The sequence below is a fragment of the Moschus berezovskii genome, chromosome 20 (assembly GCF_049115385.1).
Source record: "Moschus berezovskii isolate FMDL1 chromosome 20, NW_MosBer_1.0, whole genome shotgun sequence".
Classification (NCBI taxonomy): domain Eukaryota; kingdom Metazoa; phylum Chordata; class Mammalia; order Artiodactyla; family Moschidae; genus Moschus; species Moschus berezovskii.
Genome location: NC_142479.1, coordinates 45,414,646 through 45,435,758, shown reverse-complemented (window position 1 = coordinate 45,435,758; position 21,113 = coordinate 45,414,646). Strand labels below are relative to the sequence as shown.

The 21,113-nt window shown below is 39.7% G+C and overlaps 1 protein-coding gene across 18 annotated transcripts in view; it reads right to left on the bottom strand.

Moving 5' to 3' along the window:
• NCOR1 (nuclear receptor corepressor 1) overlaps nt 1–21,113 on the bottom strand; it is a 119,116-nt gene that overhangs the window by 87,640 nt on the left and 10,363 nt on the right. For all 18 annotated transcript variants that reach the window (XM_055407360.2, XM_055407359.2, XM_055407366.2 and 15 more), the window contains exons 2-4: nt 15,227–15,404; nt 11,737–11,867; nt 3,361–3,553 (exon numbers count right to left, since the gene is read on the bottom strand). In XM_055407360.2, coding sequence (XP_055263335.1) covers nt 3,361–3,553; nt 11,737–11,867; nt 15,227–15,334 — 432 coding nt within the window. In that variant the 5' untranslated portion in view covers nt 15,335–15,404. The remainder of the gene's footprint in view (nt 1–3,360; nt 3,554–11,736; nt 11,868–15,226; nt 15,405–21,113) is intronic.

Sequence of the window (21,113 nt, the reverse complement as noted above, 5' to 3'; positions counted from 1 at the left end):
CTTCTTTTTTAAATGCTGCAAACATTCCTTATAAACCCACAGACTATAATACAGATATTTCACATGGTGAAGTGCGTCTCAATATTCCTAGGAGCTTAGTTCATTTCTAGCTTATCACAAAGAGCTTTACCCACCCAACTTACTATTTTTAAAATTCCAAATTTACGTAAGAGTTGAGAGACTAGTATAATGGATTCAACTACCCTTCATCTAGTTTCACTAATAGTAATATTTCGTTATATTTGCTTTATCTCTCTGTATACATATCAGTTCAGTTCAGTTCAGTCGCTCAGTCGTGTCCGACTCTCCGCGACCCCATGAATCACAGCACGCCAGGCCTCCCTGTCCATCACCAACTCCTGGAGTTCACTCAAACTCATGTCCACAGAGTCGGTGATGCCATCCAGCCATCTCATTCTCAGTCGTCCCCTTCTCCTCCCGCCCCCAACCCTTCCCAGCATCAGAGTCTTTTCCAGTGAGTCAACTCGTCGCATGAGGTGGCCAAAGTAATGTAGTTTCAGCTTTAGCCATCAGTCCTTCCAATGAACACCCAGGATCGATCTCCCTTAGAATGGACTGGTTGGATCTCCTTGCGGTACAAGGGACTCTCAAGAGTCTTCTCCAGCACCACAGTTCAAAAGCATCAATTCTTCGGCGATCAGCTTTCTTTACAGTCCAACTCTCACATCCATACATGACCACGGGAAAAACCATAGCCTTGACTAGACGGACCTTGGTTGGCAAAGTAATGTCTCTGCTTTTTAATATATTATCAAGGTTGGTCATAACTTTCCTTCCAAGGAGTAAGCATCTTTTAATTTCATGGCTGCAATCAGCATATGCAGTGATTTTGGAGCCCAAAAAAAACAAAGTCTGACACTGTTTCCACTGTTTTTCCATCTATTTCCCATGAAGTGATGGGACCAGATGCCATGATCTTTGTTTTCTGAATGTTGGGCTTCAAGCCAACCTTTTCACTCTCCTCTTTTACTTTCATCAAGAGGCTTTGAGTTCCTCTTCACTTTCTGCCATAGGGTGGTGTCATCTGCATATCTGAGATTATTGATACCTCTCCCAGCAATCTTGATTCCAGCCTGTGCTTCTTCCAGCCCAGCGTTCCTCATGATGTACTCTGCATATAAGTTAAATAAGTAAGGTGACAATATACAGCCTTGACGCACTCCTTTTCCTATTTGGAACCAGTCTGTTGTTCCACGTCCAGTTCTGACTGTTGCTTCCTGACCTGCATACAGGTTTCTCAAGAGGCAAGTCAGGTGGTCTGGTATTCCTATCTCTTTCAGAATGTTCCACAGTTTCCTGTGATCCACACAGTCAAAGGCTTTGGCATAGTCAATGAAGCAGAAATAGATGTTTTTCTGGAACTCTCTTGCTTTCTCCATGATCCAGCGGATGTTGGCAATTTGATCTCTGGTGCCTCTGCCTTTTCTAAAACCTGCTTGAACATCTGGGAGTTCACGGTTCACATATTGCTGAAGCCTGGCTTGGAGAATTTTGAGCATGACCTTACTAGCGTGTGAGATGAGTGCAATTGTGCGGTAGTTTGAGCATTCTTTGGCATTGCCTTTCTTTGGGATTGGAATGAAGACTGACCTTTTCCAGTCCTGTGGCCACTGCTGGGTTTTCCAGATTTGCTGGCATATTGAGTGCAGCACTTTCACAGCATCACCTTTCAAGATTTGAAATAGCTCAACTGGAATTCCATCACCACCACTAGCTTTGTTTGTAGTAATGCTCTCTAAGACCCACTTGACTTCACATTCCAAGATGTCTGGCTCTAGGTCAGTGATCACGTTATCGTGACTATCTTGGTCGTGGAGATCTTTTTTGTACATATACATACCTTTTTTTTCCAGTTGATCTATTTGAGAATAAAGTGCAAATATATTTATTGTCTTTTATTTAAATCACTGTTCACTCCATAAAAACTCAAAGAAAATATGTGGGTATTTAGTTATCTGATATCAGGGTGGAAAGGGCGACTAGCCCCAAAGGTAAACAAACTTTTTTGGGAAGAGATTTAAGAACAAAAAAGCAAAAGATAAAGAAATATTAATATATGATAGTAAAAGGGTTAATACTTTCTGTTAAAAAAGCATTTTAAAGAATTAGTTTATTCTTTCTAAAACAAATATTTATTCTGTACCTACTAAGTGCCAGGTAATTCCTGATCTGAAGATCTAATGACAAGCAAAATAGTTAAAGACGATAAACTGAGGAACAAAACAGAAGTATAATACAGAAACATGCACGTCCCCAAAGAAAGGTAAGTAACAATAAACAAAAAAGGAAAAGCAGTACGATCTTAATAGAACCTTTTCATAAACCCACAACACATATTGTTTGAAATATCATGAGATCACTGAAAGGACTGATGTTGAAGCTGAAACTCCAATACTTTGGCCACCTAATGCCAAGAGCTGACTCATTTGAAAAGACCCTGATGCTGGGAAAGATTGAGGGCAGGAGGAGAAGTGAATGACAGAGGATAAGCTGGTTGGATGGAATCACCAACTCAATGGACATGGGTTTGGGTGGACTCCGGGAGTTGGTGATGGACAGGGAGGCCTGGCGTGCTGCGGTTCATGGGGTCACAAAGAGTTGGACATGACTGACAACTGAACTGAACTGATTGCTGTTGTTTAGCCACTCAGTCATATCCAACTCTTTTGCAACCCCATGAACTACAGCCCACCAGGATCCTCTGCCCATAGCATTTCCCAGGCAAGAATCCTGGAGTGGGTTGCCATTTCCTTTTCCAGGGGATCTTTTCCCAACCCAGAGACCGAACTGGCATCTCCTGAATTAGAAGGATTCTTTACCACTGAGCTACTGTTTGGAAGCCTGTCATGAGATTATAGCTCATATTAAAAGCAGTTATCACTAAGAGAATAAAAATTTTTCTTTACAAAATTTATAAGCATAGTTAAACCTTACCTAAAACATATCTTCTCCCAGTAAGTTAATAAACTGCAACTGAATTTAAGGGGATTATTTAAAATTCAATTTAACAGAACTGTGGTAGTCTCGAGTAGCTCTGACTACATTTTACAGCCCAGAAAGCCAGTACAAAATGCTTGAGAGTGATTCAATAGCAATTTTTCTTTACAGCAATCCTCAGATTGTTTCTCATTTGCCAAAAAGTCAAAAGTACTGACTTTAAAGTTTGGAGTATTAAGTCTGTGGCTTTTTTAGTTTTGTTTAAACAAAATTTTTACTTTCCCACAGCACTAACCTTTGGTGAATGGAACAACTGGTCTTTCTTTTAGGCACTGTGCCTGAATATGGCTAAATACACATTTCAGACCGACAACTCCACAGGGTAAGAGAACAAATATTTACCTTCTTAGCATCTGCAGAAGACCTCAACCCTTCTGGCAGCGTATGCACTAAAGGTAAGACCGCAGCGCCGACCCGCTGGAAATGGGAATCAGAAAGCTGCTCCAGACGCGGTCTCTTGGAGTCCAGTGAATCATGATCCCCTGGGGAAGGGCCTGGGTGAAACTGCTCATATCCAGTTCTCCTTTCTTGAGGTCTGACACACACAGAGAAAAGAATCACTCAAAAATGTTTAAGTAATGTACAACTTCCTGCTAAAATCCCTGGTTGAACTTTGAAATGAATGAACAGTTATACTTACTTTCAAAGTGAAACCACCCCCAAACCAGGAGAACACATACCTCACTATTAAGTCCTATTTTTTTTCTTTTTAATTAATTTTTATTGGAGTATAATTGCTTTACAATGTTGTGTTAGTTTCTGCTGTACTACAAAGGGAATCAGTTATATGTATACATATGTCCCCTCTTTTTTGGACTTCCTTCCCATTCAGGCCATCACGCTAATGGCCTCATCTTAATTTCCAAATAAGCTAGGGATTCAACATATCCTTTACTTTGGAGGACAGAAATCAACTCATAAGAGCAAGTATCTTGGAGAGTTAAGGAGAACTCATCAGAGATCATTGAATGAGGGTGACTGATCAGGCTGAAAAGAGAGACAAGCCAGGATGGGCTGGGACATAGGAGGGGTGAGGGGTTAGGGAGGGGGCTCGAAGTTTTGTAAGAAGCCGTGTTAAATTACTGCCAGAACATCTATTCAAAGTCGAGGAGGAAACACATTAAAATGGTTAGTAGTGGTGGTTATTAGCAACAACTTTAATTTTCCATCTCTGCCGCAAAAGTCACATGGGGGCATTATATGAAGAGGCTGCTGCTGCTGCTAAGTCACTTTAGTCGTGTCCAACTCTATGCGACCCCATAGACAGCAGCCCACCAGGCTCCGCCATCCCTGGGATTCTCCAGGCAAGAACACTGGAGTGGGCTGCCATTTCCTTCTCCTATTAAGTCCTATTAAAGTTCTGATTCTAATAGAAAAGTTTCTTTTCTACTAGAAAAGGGGAGGTGGGAGTAGAGGTCGTAAAGTAGCAAAAGATGCAACAGAAGATTCAACTTGCAGAAAATTTAAAAGGTGCTAAAGAATATCCATAAAATAATTATTTTTAAACCCATACCATAATAACTGAATTAATATAACCTAGACTAGCCTGGTGGGCTTCCGTCTATGGGGTCACACAGAGTCGGACACGACTGAAGTGACTTAGCAGCAGCAGCAGACTAGAAGAGCCACCCTTTTCAATCAATAATAAAAGCAAGCAGAAAAAAAAATCTTTCAGCAACTGCCACACGGAAAGATAAATGCCTTGAGTTGTGAGGTATTATCAAGACTTAAAAACAAGTCTCTTGAGTGGGAATGCAATATTGCTTTGAACACATAATTCTGACCCCCAAAACATGCTTTCTGTCTAATCTTCCCAAGTACCTAAGTATCTTGAAGGTCAGGAATCTGATTTCAATTTCCTTACATGATATACTGTATAGGGTATTTACAAAGTATTTCCAGACGCAACATTTTACTTGTAGCCAAGGTTTAAATGAACATCTCACAAAACAACTTTTCATGTTGAAGTTAATCATGGGGTTTTGTTTTTAGTATAGGTGATAAAATAAACCCTGAGGTTGATAATTTTATAAACTTCAAAAATCTGAAATCTCATTCAAGACATAAGATCCCATTGTCTCCTTAAAATTCACAATGATATCACAAAAAATACTGCAATAGAAAGTTTCAGGAATAAGACAAGGATGACAGTTTTAGCCACTTGTATTCAATATCGTATTGGGAGTTCTTATCAGAATATTAGGCAAGAGAAAGAAAGAAGCATCCAAATTGAAAAGGAAGAAGTATTTCTATTCACAAATGATATGATTTCATATGTGGAAAACTCTCAAGAAACCACAAAAAATGTTAAGAGCTAATAAATGAATAGGGTAAAATTATGAGACTAAAAAACAACTCAACATGTAAAAATCAGCTGTATTTCTATACATTGACAATGAATAATCTGAAAATGAAATTAAGAAAACAATTCTCCACCAAAAAAAATTCCATTTATAATAGCATCCAAAAGAATAAAACAGGAATGAGTTAGACCACAGAGGCCCAAGACTTACACACTGAAAAATTACAAAACATCGCTGAAAGAAATTAAGGAAAATTTAAATAGTAAGACATCCCATTTTCATGCACTGAAAGACAATATTATTAAGATAACAATACTACACAAAGCTAAGTACACATTCAACATAATCTCCAGCAAAATCCCAACAGTTTTTTTGAGACATTAAAAAAAAAAACCATCATAAAATTCATGGAGATGGGAATTCCCTAGTGGTCCAGTCGTTGACTCAGTGTTTTCACTGTCATGGGCCCAGGTTGGATCCCTGGTCAGGGAACTAAGATCCCACAAGACAGGTGGCGCAAAAAAAAAAAAAAATTCACGTGGAATCTCAAGGGATTGCAAACAGCCAAAACAACTGTAGAAAAAAATATAAAGTTGGAGAACTCACACTTTGCAATTTCAAAACTCACTACAAATATACAATAATTAAGAGCGTGGTACAGCCAGAATGGCACACCTACAGACCAACAGAATACAACTAAGAGCCTAGAAATAAATTCTCACATCTCAGTCAGCCTCACCAAGACTGTCGAGACCCTCCCACAGGGCAAGGACAATCTCTGCAACAAACAGTGCTGGAGAACGGAATTTCCACACACACAACAATGAAGCTGGACCGATAATGGATTAAAAATCCAAAATTTAAAAACTCCTAGAAACAAAATATAGGGAAAATCTCCTGACCTTGGACTTGGTAGTGAATTCCCGGATATCACACTGAAGGCAAGGCAACAAAAGAAAAATGTAGATGACTGGACTTCATCAAAATAAAAAATTTTAGTACATCAAAGAACACTATCATGAGAATGAAAAGACAAACCACAGAATGGGAGGAGATATTCGAAAATCATGCATTTGATAAGGCTGCAGTATCCTGCCTGATGCCCACATTCTTTCTCCCCAGCTCTCTCTCTGACACATTCTCTCTGCTTCAGTCTACCCACCTCAAATCCACCCTCCACAGAGCAGCCAGGGGCAATCAGATAAAGGTCATGCCCCTGGATGCAGCACTGAAAACCAGGGCTGCTGCTGGCCTGCTTGGAGATTTTGTGTGCAACTTCTATAAGCAAATGCAACCCTCTGGGGCCCCTAGCTATGCCCCTCCACACCTGGGCACCACTGTTCAGGACACAATCCACAAAAGCTAACTAACTTCCAAGGATCACATTTTACCTCCAGGCACTCAGCCTGGGAGACTGACCAAAGCCAGAGGGTGAGGTGTACCCACAGCTGGATGAGAACCCCAGGAGGCCAGGGCACAGGACAGTAAGAAAAACAGAGTGCTGAAAGCTCTCATTCCATCAAGAAATCAAACTATTCCCCATTTCAGCTTGCCATTTCAGCTTTACAACAAAACTGCTGCTGCTGCTAAGTCACTTCAGTCGTGTCCGACTCTGTGTGACCCCATAGATGGAAGCCCACCAGGCTCCCCCGTCCCTGGGATTCTCCAGGCAAGAACACCGGAGTGGGTTGCCATTTCCTTCTCCCATGTGTGAAAGTGAAAAGTGAAAGTGAAGTCGCTCAGTCACGTCCGACCCTTAGCGACCCCACGGACTGAAGCCTACCAGGCTCTTCCATCCATGGGATTTTCTAGGCAATAGTACTGGAGTGGCTTGCCACTGCCTTCTCCAGTACAACAAAACTACTCATGCATAAATAAATAATTTACCATTTTAAATTTCAGAAAAAAATTTAAATGAACTATGAAAATCTTGGTGAAAACAAATACAAATTTATACTGGGAGTTAAGCGTGAAATGCGCATCTTTAACAAAGTATTTGCCTTTTAAAAACTAATACTGTATGATGGTGTGGCCACTTTGTTCAGAGTCTGGTAGTTTCTCAAATGGCAAACAAAAGGGGTCAGCACCTAATCCAGCAGTCCCACTCCTAGTATGTGACCAAGAAAAGGGGCATATGGGGCTTCTCAGGTGGCGCTAGTGGTAAAGAACCTGCCTGCCACTGCAGGAGATGATGGCGACAAGGGTCTAATCCCTGTGTGGGGAAGATCCCCTATCCACCCCAAGATTCTTGCCTGGAGAATCCCATGGACAGAGGAGGCTGGTGGGCTACAGTCCATGCAGTCACAAAGAGACACAACTGAAGCATGCACGTGGAGTATAAAGGGGTATATAAACAGCCACAGAAAAATCTGTGCTTGGATGTTCACAGTAATATTATTCACAATAGTCGCAAAGTGCACACAATTCAAGTAGCTATAGAAAAATAAAGTGTAGTACTTCCAAAACAACCAAAAAAAAAAAAAAAATCCCACCAGATTTCACACTAAAATATCTCTGCAGACTCTTAAATTTAAAATTTCCTATATTTTACTGACTTTCATCATCTCTTAGTACCATCTTTCAATAGCTTTAAAGCAAATTTATCAAATGGATTTTTTATTGTAATAAACCTTCACTTAGTTCATAGCTATTTAAAATACTGGCCCATGCAGATCAATCAGAATTATAATTTATTGTGTTTATTTCCAGCTGAGGGAGACTCTTGTCCAAAAAAAAATTAATTTCACTTAAATTTTAAAATGTATAAATATGAGCTGACCTTTTTTTGTTGCTCAAGGGAAAACCAATTATCTGAATTTCACAGAATCTTTTATAGATCTGAAGCTACCTCAGTTGTTCTGTACCTAATCAATTAAACATCCAAACACTCTAGATGTTGTGTTAGTCGCTCAGTCATGTTCGACTCTTTGCGACCCCGCAGACTGTAGCCCGCCAGGCTTCTCTGTCCATGGAATTCTCCAGGCAAGAATATTGGTGTGGACTGCCATTCCCTTCTGGGCTAATTTTTCCAATGAAATCTAGAAAACATGATGAATGATATTCACACAGAAATAACTCTTTTTGTGAGTGCTATGTTTATAAAATAAAAAACATTTGCTAACAAAAAAATTCCAGGTATATATTAAGAGAACTAAGTAGCAAATCACCTAAATCCCACCACATAGCAACAGCTGTAGTCAGGGGTGAGTTTCATTACCAGACATGATTTATTTCTACATATGGATGTACGGATATATAGGTAAAAATAAAACAGAAGAATCACATAGAGTATTTTTTAAATACAGAATATTTGGTTTATTTTTATACAGATACATATATGAGAAAATAATAGGCTTAAAAATGGAAGGAATTACTACATTCCAATTAAATACTCCTTTACTGCAAGAAATCAGTTCCTTAAAAATTCTAAGGGGTGAAAGTGAAAAGGGTAAGGAAAATAATTATGAAAAGCACTGAGAAGAGGAATTTTTTTTAACCTATTTTCCTTTTTAGAAGTCATCAAATCACTCCAGGCACACTTTTCAAACACATACCTTTAAACATTCTCCCAATACTTATCATCTCTCTGATTTGGGGCACTTACATTATTTTACTTCATCAAGATTTAGTACTAACACCCGCTAAGGAACCATGATTCCATGACTCCTTGAGATGTCTCATATGGCCCTCCACTTGAATGGGTTTATGGCTACTGTAATCCTTTGACCATGGCTTCCATTCCTTATTCAACTGGATTCCATCTCTGAAAAATTCTTCAAGAAGCTTTAAATACTCAGTGTTTTCATGTCTAAAAATGTCTGCCTATTGCTTTTAAACATGTCTGATACAGTATTTTTGGATCTCAATTTCTTCTCAGAAGTTTGTAGCTATTACTCCATCAGATTCTTTTCTCTTATTGAGGACTTGTTCTGCTTGCTGGATTCCTGATTCTTTTACTTATCCTTAAACTTTAATAATAACTCAACTAGGATCTGTCTCAGTATTGATCATCCTGTGTAAATTTTTCCTGGAGCAAGATGTGTCCTATCAACCTACAGATTTCTTCCCTCACGTTAAAGGGGGAAAAAGGTGGTTTGTTTTTTTTAATTATGAGTATCACTTCCTTTCCCTTACTAGGTTGTCCACCTAGGAAACACATATTCACACATGTTCTTATGACAAGTTGGGTGATTTTAATTTGCCCTCTGTATTTATTCACCTCTTTCTAATTGCTTTGATCTCTCTGTCCTTTTCTTCTGCCTTCACTCTGATCACCTCCAGACCTTTCTTCCAGAACAAAGGTCTGACTTTCAGCCACATCTATCTTATCCCTTGTTCCTTCTCACTTTATATACAGAATTTAAAATGTGGCCTTAGGGGCAAAGGGAATGTCCAATCTTTTGCTTTATCTGATACGGCTGTCTTGTTTTGTTTTTAAATACTTCATTATTAATTTTAAGTTCTTAAGTGCGCCGCATTCATGGGGCATGTTCTTTGTTTTTCGTCTTCTTTACACAGAAGGGTTTTTGGTTTTGGAACAATGCATTGCTTGAGTCTTCCTTTCCAGGAGTATGCTTTCCTGGTTCATGGCATCCTTTACCCTCCTGCTCAGGCAGACTATGAGCAGCCTTACACAGACTCGCTCTGTGGAGCAGAATGGGGGTGGGGGGTGGGGGTGCAGTTTCCTTGCTCATCCCCACCTTGCCTGGTATGCGTTTATCTACAGATGGAGGACTGGATATGGCTTTCTATGTAATTCTATACAGCCTGAGGAAACAAGAAAAATGGGGCAAGTCAGGGGAAAACTCAACTGGGGCTGTGATCCTTAGCCTTGGCTCCACCAGTCACCCATGTAACCAGTTCTGAGGGCTCTGGCTCAGTATTTTGCAAAGTGGCACCTATAACTGTCCTTACCACAGGATGGCATAATGAAGATTCCTAAATCAACAGTTCACCACATCACCACGTCCACTTGCATTTTCCCAAATCAGGGGCAATCATGAGAAATCCTAGGATTGTACTAACCTTCCTTTCTACAACACTGCTTCTTTGACAGTAAAACAGGAATTAGGAGGCCAAGTTGTGCAAGATTCTTCTCATTCCTTCCTTGAATGCCACTCTTCCAAGTTTATGGCAGTGGCTGTATCCTTTCCTTCTTTATGTGCTGCTGCTGCTGCTAAGTCACTTCAGTTGTGTCCGACTCTGTGTGACCCCATAGACGGAAGCCCACCAGGCTCCCCCCTTCCCTGGGATTCTCAAGGCAAGAACACTGGAGTGGGCTGCCATTTCCTTCTCCAATGTGTGAAAGTGAAAAGTGAAAGTGAAGTCGCTCAGTCGTGTCCGACCCTTAGTGACCCCATGGACTGCAGCCCACCAGGCTCCTCCGTCCATGGGATTTTCCAGGCAAGAGTACTGGAGTGGCTTGCCGTTGCCTTCTCCGTCTTTATGTGCAGGGTGCATTTTTAGCCCTTTCTTAAAAAAAAAAACTATCTTCGTATATTTGCTAGACAGCAGAAGAGAGAGATCTGATTTCTCTCCATAATCTTCGCCAAGAAATGCATTTTACAGTGATTTTAAACATGGCTGAATAATTTCAAACTTTTTATCATCTTAAAACCTAAACAATAAACATACTTTTTAAAATAGGAAATCAGGTTCTTTATAAAACTGCTAAAACAAGGACTCAAGAAAGGTGATTTACTAAAGGCAGTTATTATATTTCAAAATACTTTAGATTAAGAGAATGGGAAAAAAAAAAACACGGGGCAGGGAGGCACGGAATTGAGTAAAAGACCGCAGAGACAGTAAGGACACTGGAGAGAATGAGTATCTGATATGGACGAGGCCAACATTCGCTGACAAAATACCCACTATCCTTTGCAGACAATGCCTTGTTATCCTCATTTTTACAGGTAGAAAACTAAGGTCTGAGGAGTCCTACATCACCGACTGGCAACCCTGGCTGTGAATAAGAAAGACCTGGGCCTAATCCCAGAGACTAATTTAATTATTCTGAGATGAGATTGGGTATCAAGCTCTTAAATCTCCCCAGTTGCTCCTAATATGTAGGGAGAATTGAGAACACCAGCTTATACAATGTGACCAAGGCCCCAAGAGCTGACCAGGATTCAAATCTAGGTCTATCGGACTGCCCTCTGCACAGCATTAACTCTGAACTCTGGAAACAAGGTTTTAAGAGTTTATAAACTATTATTGACAACTACTCCAAAAGGTCAACAAATATAAAAGCACTCAAAATACAACTGTAAATGACCAATCACAGCTTGGTTAATAAGATTATTAAGACTAAATATAACACTGAATGGAAAGTAATAAAATAAATGACACACATGTGGAGTTTCCACATACTCCCCAAGTTCAGTCCTGGGTGAAAACACGAAAGAGAACCTGTTACCTGTCAGAACCCGGGTGAAACTCTGAAAGTAGGGAAGGCCTCCTGCGAAGCTGCTGCTGCTGCTGCTGCAAGAGCTGTGACGCCTGACTGACTTCAAGATGAGAAGAACGGTAATCAGGGACCGCAAATTCCTGGTAGTAAAATAGTCACACATTAATTATTAATCAACAAGCAAAAAGCATCATGTAACCAAACCAAGGGCAAATGTACAAAGGCAGCTATGGTCCAATGAGCATGGGAAGAAGCAGCAATGGTGATTTCAATGCTTCACTGACCTAATTCTCTTCCCATAACCTAAAACAATCAACATTAATTGTGTATCATTCAAAAGAATTCAAAATGAAATTTCGTGTTCAACCTGTGTTCGATTTATTCTTCTAATAATGAATCACAGTAACTCCTAATCTGTATTATTTACTTAACAGGATCTCAAACCATGTGTGCAATATGAAATTCTAAAAAGCATTCCTATCTTAAATTTAAAATGGATAAGCTGGAAGGGTCACAGAAGCCATCGAGTTAAATCCATGTACAGTCACAAGTGAAGAAACAGAGGTCCAGAGGATTAGCATGCTAGTTAAGAGTAACAGTTTCCATCATTCCAGGTGGGTATTTTTATGTTTATCTTCCTATTTTTTGAACAGACACATGTAAAGGGCAAATACAAGCAAAGACAGCACTGAGGAATTTTCTTAGAACACAGTAGAGCACAAAGATATAGGAATTACAGAAGAAAAGTTAGAAATCTCAGCTACAGTAAAAGGCTCTAACATTCAATATCCATCCATAGGTGAGAGGCAATATTCTAAGAAATAAAAAAGCAGCATTTCTCAGAAGTTAGAAAGGACTCAGTCCTCTCCTCAGGTTTCAAAGGGCCTAGGAGAAAAGTTAAGCATATTTTAAACATTAAACCATACTGGACATATCAGAATTTTAGAAAACCAACAATAGAAAGAAAACTATCAGTCATAAGACAGAAAAACTTGGTTTCCTACGAAGTAAGAAGGATCATAATAAAAAAAGACTTCTCATCAGCAACACTGAAAAGAACGAAACAGACAAATACATATTCCAAGTTCAGAGGAAAACAAATCTGGAATCAAATCACCAAGGGAGTTACAGAATGATTTCCTGAAATATGAATTTGGGTTCCCTTAAGTGCTTGGCTGAATTCCAATCTGTAATGCATAAGGAGAGCACAGTTCTGTCTTTAAAAGGCTGGACCAAGAACAACTTCCGAAGAAAGAACTATTGGAATGATAAAACAAAGAATTCCCAGAGCTCCCATAGGGCCAGTGAAAGTGAAAGTCGCTCAGTCCTGTCCGACTCTTTGCAACCCCATGGACTGTAGCCTGCCAGGCTCCTCTGTCCACGGAATTCTCCAGGCCAGAATACTGGAGTGGGTAGCCGCTCCCTTCTCCAGGGGATCTTCCCAACCCAGGGATCGAACCAAGATCTCCTACATTGCAGGTGGATTCTTTACCAACTGAGCCACCAGGGAAACCCTACACAGGGCCAGAGCTCATTCAAATTTCCTCCAGCCAGAGACAAGAAACCTCACTGAATACACAAGACATTTAGTAGATACCCCAGAAGAGAAAAGTTCAGAAGCGGAGGATAGGGTTTCCCTGGTGGCTCAGTGGCAAGGAAACCACCTGCCAATATGTAGGAGACACGGATTCGATCCCTGGTCTGGGAAGATCCCACATGTCCCAGAGCAACTGAAGCCCATGTACCACAACTATTGAGCCTGTGCTCTAGAGTCTGGGAACCACAACTACTGAGACCTCGTGCCCTAGATCCCATGCTCCACAACCAAAGAACCTACTGCAATGAAAAGCCTGTGCACCACAGCTAGAGGAAAGCCCATGCAGCATCAAAGACCCAGCATAGCCAAAAATAAACAGATAAAATTATTTTTAGTTTATTTTTAAAAAGAAAATACAGGGGAAGAGAACAGTTCCCAGGCTAACACTCCTAACAGGCTGAATGCTCTCCTCTTAAGATCAGAAACCAGGCAAGAACGTCCACTCTCACCTTCTACTCAACATGGAACCAGGGTTGGGGGGGGGGTTGGGGGGGCGTTCCAGCCAGTGCAATAAGTAAGAAGGAGAACAGACACCTAGTGTGGAAACAGAAAAGCAAAGCTGTCTTTATTCTCAGGTTACAGTATCATCCACACAGTTAATCCTGGGGCATTCATAAAAAAGCAGGAAGTAACAAGTAATTTTGCAGGATACAAGATTAATATACATAGCAGCAGTGAACTGAAAACTGAAATTTCAAAAGCAGTACCAGTTACAACCCAACAAAAATACTAAAGATTTAGGAATAAATGTGACAAGAGGTTCATGACCTGTACACTGAAAACTAAGTGACTGGATACATACACAAATTGTGGTATATCCATATCCAGCAATAAAAAGAAATTAACCAAGATGTGCCAGAACACAGATATATTTCAAAAATATGAGACAGAAAAGAGGCCACTGACAAAAGCGTTCACATGAAATTCAAGACAAAGGGAATCTGCTGTGATGGGAAGCAGATGGGTATCCTGGGAGCTGAGGTCTGTAGGAGGTGGGGGAGGGGGCTGAACTGGACAGGGAATAAGGGAACTTCCTGGGGTGGCAGAAATGCTCTCTCATTTTGGTGGTAGTCTTATAGGTGTATGAAGCTGTCAAAATGTACACATACAATGAAATGTTATTATACATAAACTAAACCCAAAGTTGATTTAAAAACAGCAGCAGCAACAATAAGCTAGGAAATGAGTAATCAGATGAACAGCACTGAGGCAGTAAGGACACACAACCAAAAGTTAACACCTAATCACAGTTAAGAACCTCAGCGAAGAGTAGAGAGTGATTCCTTCAACCAAAAAGGGCATCTACAAAAAACATGAAACTAATGACCATTTCATCTCTTCCCATCTCTTTTTTTCAAAGCTTACACCCATGGCCCTGGCCTGCTCCAAGCTGGTAATTTCGTCTCTTTTTCACAAGGTAAAACAATCACACAAACTCGTCTTCCTACCATCAAATCTCTCAAGAAGGTAGAAGTTCTTTAACAGGTCACAAATAATACCAGTAGCTACATGAACACACATATAGAAAATCTAAGCTCGAGACCTGGCTCTCACTCAAGACACCAAGTCTTCCATCCAGCTTAATGCTCAACCAGAACCTGGCACATAAACATAGGTCTTAACTTAGAAACTCTAGGTCATTGACACTCTATCAACAACTCCTACCATGAGAAGCAGAGACATGGCCAACTCCTGGAATCTGGCATAAAGCCACAGTAAGAAGATAAATATAATAAATCCTTAACCTTTGAGAATGGTTCCTGCCATTAAATACACACACACACACACACACACACACACACATATAACTGTGTTTGGTTTCTGATCAACAAATGTATTACATAGGAAAAGAAGAGAGAAACATAGAATACATATGCAATTTGTGTAACATCTGTTCCTTACCTGCTGGTGACGGGTGCTGGGAAAGGTGTACTGAACAGAGTGGGGAGGATACCGACTTTGTTCTGTGCTGAATGCTCCTTGGTTGGGAGGATAACCTGAACTTGACATTATCAGTAAGGATGTGCTCACCAGGTTGTGAGATCAAGTGCAACAAACAATCATGCTTCTAGGAAATCACCTGTACAGGATGGGTAAAAAACAGAAGTGATAAGAACTAACGCACCAAGGGTGCTTCTAATAACTTATAACCATAGCTGCATAAACAAAACCACTATTATCAGTAAAAGCTTTCTCCCATATATTAATACTTACTCAATATAACAGAAGTTACAAGGGCTTTAAAACCAGGATTGAGTCTTTTCCTCTATACTAAAAAGAAGGTTCTTTAACATATCACAAATAAAACCAGTAGCTAAAGTGAACACATAAAATCTTAGCTCAGAAGCCAGCACACAGCAGCAGCTCAGTAAATACCTTTCTTTCAATAATTATCTGAGACACAAATATTAAACATTACAAAAACAAAAATATATGAATGTAAAACTGTAAAAAGTCAATTATTAAAAGGATTCAGGAATAGTTTTAAGGTTAAGTGTTTGTGCAGAGGAAATATTATCTTTATTCAATAATTCGGCCCCAAAATGACAGCCTAAGAAGACACCAGGGATAGAAAAGCTTTCAAGGAAGAAAAAAGAGAGCCTATCACTTCAAGAAAACTACTGCCCTTTTTTTTTTTTTAATTAGGATTTCAAAAAAACCTGTATCTGCCACCATTAGCCTGACAGCTTCCCCAAATTTAAAGACTTTTCCAGCAAGATTGGTGGTGATATTAACAAGTCTTGAGGTTTTGATATTACACCATGAAATTTAAAGATCTGCATAACTCAATGAATCAATATTTTCCAAATGACCAATATAGAATTACAAGATTATGCATAAATAAAACATTTAAAGTCAAAACATTTTACCACAATAGGTTGCAAGACAAACCAATAAATGTTTAATGTGACAGAATATGAAAGGTTTACTGATATGGTTTCAAATTCTACACAGTAACTAACCTTCAAAATCTTACCACTTGTCTGGTTTGGGTGTGATATCAAAGAATACCCACAGTTATCTTAAAAGGCTATTAAAATACCCTTCCCTTTTCCAAATACATATCTATATGAGGCTATCTTTTTTTCATAAGCTTCCATCAAAACAATGTATCACAGGACTAAAACACAGAAGAAATGAGAATCAAGCAATCTTCTTTTCAGATACTGAAGAAGTCTGCAAAAATGTAAAACAATGTCACTCTTCTCAAGCTTTGTTTTATTTTGGAAAATACATTACATTAACATTTGGGCTTATATTATTTTTAAATAAATGTCTTTTGAATTTCCCCATTTTAATAGCTAATATGGTAAATATCAACATATATAATCCACATAAGCAAAAGCTCTTTGGAGTCCCAAGTAATCTTTACGGGTATAAAAGGAGTCTTGAGACCAACAAGTGTGATGATCATTGGCCTAGAGAATTAGGTCATCTTCAGACTGACAGAGCTACAGAAGTGGGTCATGCCAGGTCCCTGCACTCCTTCTAGAGACCCTGGCCCTGTCAAAGTGTGGCTTCAACCCAATGTTTATGTCAAGTGAACTACTCTATGGGGCAGGGTTGTACCAATCAGATTCCCCTCCAGGTATCTGAACTGAGAAGGTCAGTTATTGAAAAGTGGTCAGAGTGGGAGTGAAGATGAACCAAAGGATGTGTCAGAGCAGTTAAGAGAGGAGCAGAGGACGTCAGCCTAGACACGGGCCAGAACAGGATGCAGAGAGCAGGGGTGCCCCTGAGACACACCAGGAACTGCCTCTGACACTGTGCTCCAGAATCCGATCCCAGGAGGAGGTACTGCGCTTCTTTCCTTCTCCCTGGATTCCTGTTCAACTGCCTACGTAGTCTCACAGTGAGTCCTCTTTGCTTAATACAGATGCAGTAGGTGTTTACATCTTAGAATCACAAGATCTCAACTTAAGTCCCCAAATAACTACACAAACCTTGGTCCATCAACTGATGAGGAACTGATAGATAAAATCAGGTATATTCACAAAAGGGATTATTATTCTGCCATGAAAAAACAAAGCATGATACATGCTATAGCTTGAACAAACTCTGAAACATAATGCTAAGTATAACACGCCAATCATAAACGACTGATTCCTTTCATATGAAAGTCCAGAACAGCCAAATCTATAGTGACAGAAAGTAGATTAGTGGCTGCTTAGATATACTGAGATATATATATAAGAAAATAAGAAAAAATGATCACAACAGAAATATAAAACATGAAAACATGACAGAATTATGGGATTAACTAAAGAAATAAAATTAATGAAGGCAACCTGAATAATGACAAGAAAAGTAAAACAAACAAATTGGCAAAATATTAAAAAAAAATAATGCCTAGTGTTGGTGAGGGTTTGGAGGAAAAGGTACTGTTTCACAACATGACTGTGGTGTGTTGGTAAACTGGGTACAGATTGCTTTCTAAAGAATAGCAATTTGTGCAGTATCAGCCCTGAAAATATGCACATTTTCTACCACAGCAACTGGGCTTCTAGGAATTCATTTAGTTATTCAATAGACATATCCAAGATGAATGTTTGAAGCGGTTTCTCAAGGAGCTGTCCTAAATATACAAGAGTTAGAAAACTGTTTTGTAAGAAGTTTAACTAATGAGGTACTTCCCTGGTGGTCCAGTGGTTAAGAATCCTCCTTGCAACGCAGGAGAAGCAGGTTTGATCCCTAGTTAGGAAACTAAGATCCTACATTCCACAGGGCAACTAAGCCCACATGCCTCAAATAGAGAGCCCACCTGCTGCAACTGCAGAGAGCACGCGCCACAACCAAGACCTGACACAGTCAAAAATAAAGTATTTTTTTTAAAGTTTAGCTAATGAAAAATTTTACTTAAAACATGACACAAAAAAGTTCTTATGAGAACATTTTGTTTTATAAAAGTATAATTTGTATACACCACTACCACTTGATTTTTCATATATGTCTATCATATCTTCACAAGAATTTAAGGCTAAAGGCAGAAACGTCATGTACATACTCAGCAAACATCTACTGAGCTGTATACTCTGTATGTCAACACTGCTCTAAACGCGGGCACAGAACGGGACCAAGACAGGCATCTTATTTCGAGGAGACACAGACACTAAGTAGCCACAAGCACTATGATGAAGTGTTATAAATAAGACAGGACTGGAGAAGGGGAAGGGAGACATGTCTGGCAGGTAAAAAGCCAGGATGACCACATGCCCCAATTTTCTGAGACACCCAATTTACAACTACTGTCCCCGTGCAGTTATTAACCATGCTCCATTTCCCTCTCAAGACTGTTCCGGTTTGGGTAACACATTATATTCTAAGATGACTTCTGAGCCCAAGCCTTGAAAAGACAAGATCATTCAGTGGAGAGAAACCAGAGAAACCCTAAGGCAAAGCGAGGAGGCAGAGGAAGAGTGAGGGAGAAGGTGACCGAGGCCATGGGGTTCTGCTGCCTATGTGTGTGACCTTCACGGTACAAACATTTTCTTTTGGCCTTCCCAACTCATTTCATCTTTCTGAAGACCTTTTCTACACCAAATTTTAAAAATATTTTTCTACATTCCCCTCTTACACTTTCTGAAAGCTTTTAAAAATACATTGATGATCCTTAATCATCAGAATGGGTCAGAAGACAGCAAGAGCCAGCTCATTGCTTCCTGCCTGCTCCCACCAAGGTCCAAGGCACAAAAGTCAGAAAATCTAAGAATCGGGAGGTTTTCAGGTTTACTCAGCTAACACTGATTTTTACAGATAAGGAATCTGAAAGCACAGAGAAATTAAAAAATTTCTCTATATCACAATCATCAATGGCAAAAATAGGAGAAGCCAGTGTTTCCTATGTGCTGCTTTCTCACAGGGAGTGAGGTACTCTAAGGAGCTGAGATGTATAAGACCACCCTTAAGACCACCTGGGCAGCACTCTTCTCCGATACACCTGCACTTACCAGTGGAAGGGGAAAAGCCAGCCAGGGACAGGGGAGGTTGTTTTGGTTTTGTTTTGGGGAATATATATTATATGCATGATCTCAGAGTTTTTCAAAGTACCATAGAATACGGAGGGGAAAATCTCGTTCTCACCCCTGTCCCCAGCCTCTACTCAGTTCTCTTCCCAGAAGGCAACCAAAGTTAGTAGTTTCCAGAGTCTCCTTTACGAATGCCTACACACACACACAGACACACACACTTTGCCCCCCACATAAATGGAGCCATGGTGGATATGTAACTGTCCACTATCTTGCTCTTATTACATAAGATCTTAACACATCTTGACAATCATTTTCATGGGTTCATAAAGACCTTCATTCTTTCTACTGCTGTAATGCATTTCACTGTACGAATGTTCACAAATATTTTATGTTTTCCAAGTAATTCTGATCTGCACCCCTGCTTATGAGATCTGTCTCTGAGCTCTCCTTCCAACTCAGACATTCCAAGTAAATAAAGCTATAAACGGAATGGAGACACAAAAGGAAAGATCTTAGCTCAAGGTCATCCAAACTTTTTTCAAACAATGGCTTACATGACGAGAAATCTATGCTGTATGGTGTTGTTTTGAAATTGTTTTAATTTCCAGCAATGGTGAGTCCTGAGTACAACACATACTCAGATGTATGTAAAATAACTGGTCAGTGTTTCCCTTTTATCATAACCAATCCTTCGTGACATCCTAGTTCTCTGATGTGGTTTTAGTGAAGTTTAACTTGAAATACTTTAAAAATAAAGTCAGTTACTATTGACCCAACACAGGTGGGTAACAGAACACCAGCAAAGCTAGAGATCAGCCCTTACCAGATACAAATTTACAGGTCAAACGGGCCCCACCTCTGGTCACAATAACTGCAATTTGCAGCCTACTATGAGCTGACCTCATTCCTCAAAACTGATCCATGAGATGTACAGCAACAGTTTAGACCTTTTTGTTTTTTAACCAGCACTGTCTCCTCAAAACCTTACATGGAAGCCAAATGTATAGAATACCCAAAGCAGAAATACTCGGACTCAGGGAGAACAGGGAAACTAGGTCTCTTTTCAGCCTCCTCACCCCTGTCCCGCCTCTGACCCTCACTCCAGTCCTGGCTCACCAAGACACCTTCCACAGAACACTTGACAGTTTGCAAACAACTGAAATAAAAGAATGTGGTTGAAAGTGAAGGCTTAAGGGGAAAGGAAAAACCTTAAATGGCAGTTTCCAATTTTAAGCTCAGTTCCTAGCTTCAAAACTCTTTAACTCAGTTACATGCTTGATTCATGGACTGTAAAAATTCTGTGAAATGCATAAGAAACCTTGTCAAGGTTTTATGTGCAACTCCCTCATATCAATACATTTAATTGTATTTTAGGGTGAAAATAAAACTAGATGTTATTGTGTAAGTGAGAGAAGCACATTTTATCTGAATTTTAGAGAGAAACTTAGAACTAGCCTCCAATACTTTGCAAACAGGTAATAAAATACAGTAAAATGAAATCAGTCTATTTAAATTTCCTTTGAATCTTCCCATACTAATGTAATAAAGACACACACTCACAAACACAAAAATTGACTCAACAGGAAACTTACCCTGCAAAATAGGATTTCAAATGCAATCCTAAAAAAAAAAAAAAAACAAACTCCTTCTCCCCAGGAACTCCTGGCTTTTGGCCTACAATCTTTGCATAACCAAAACGTACTTGGATAGGTTTTCAAGGTGGCCTTGGCTATCTTGGAAAAAGTGCTAAAAATATACCTCGCTGTGGCAGATGAGCAAGAATGACTTCACCAAGGGTCACAACAGAGGTGAAGTCCATA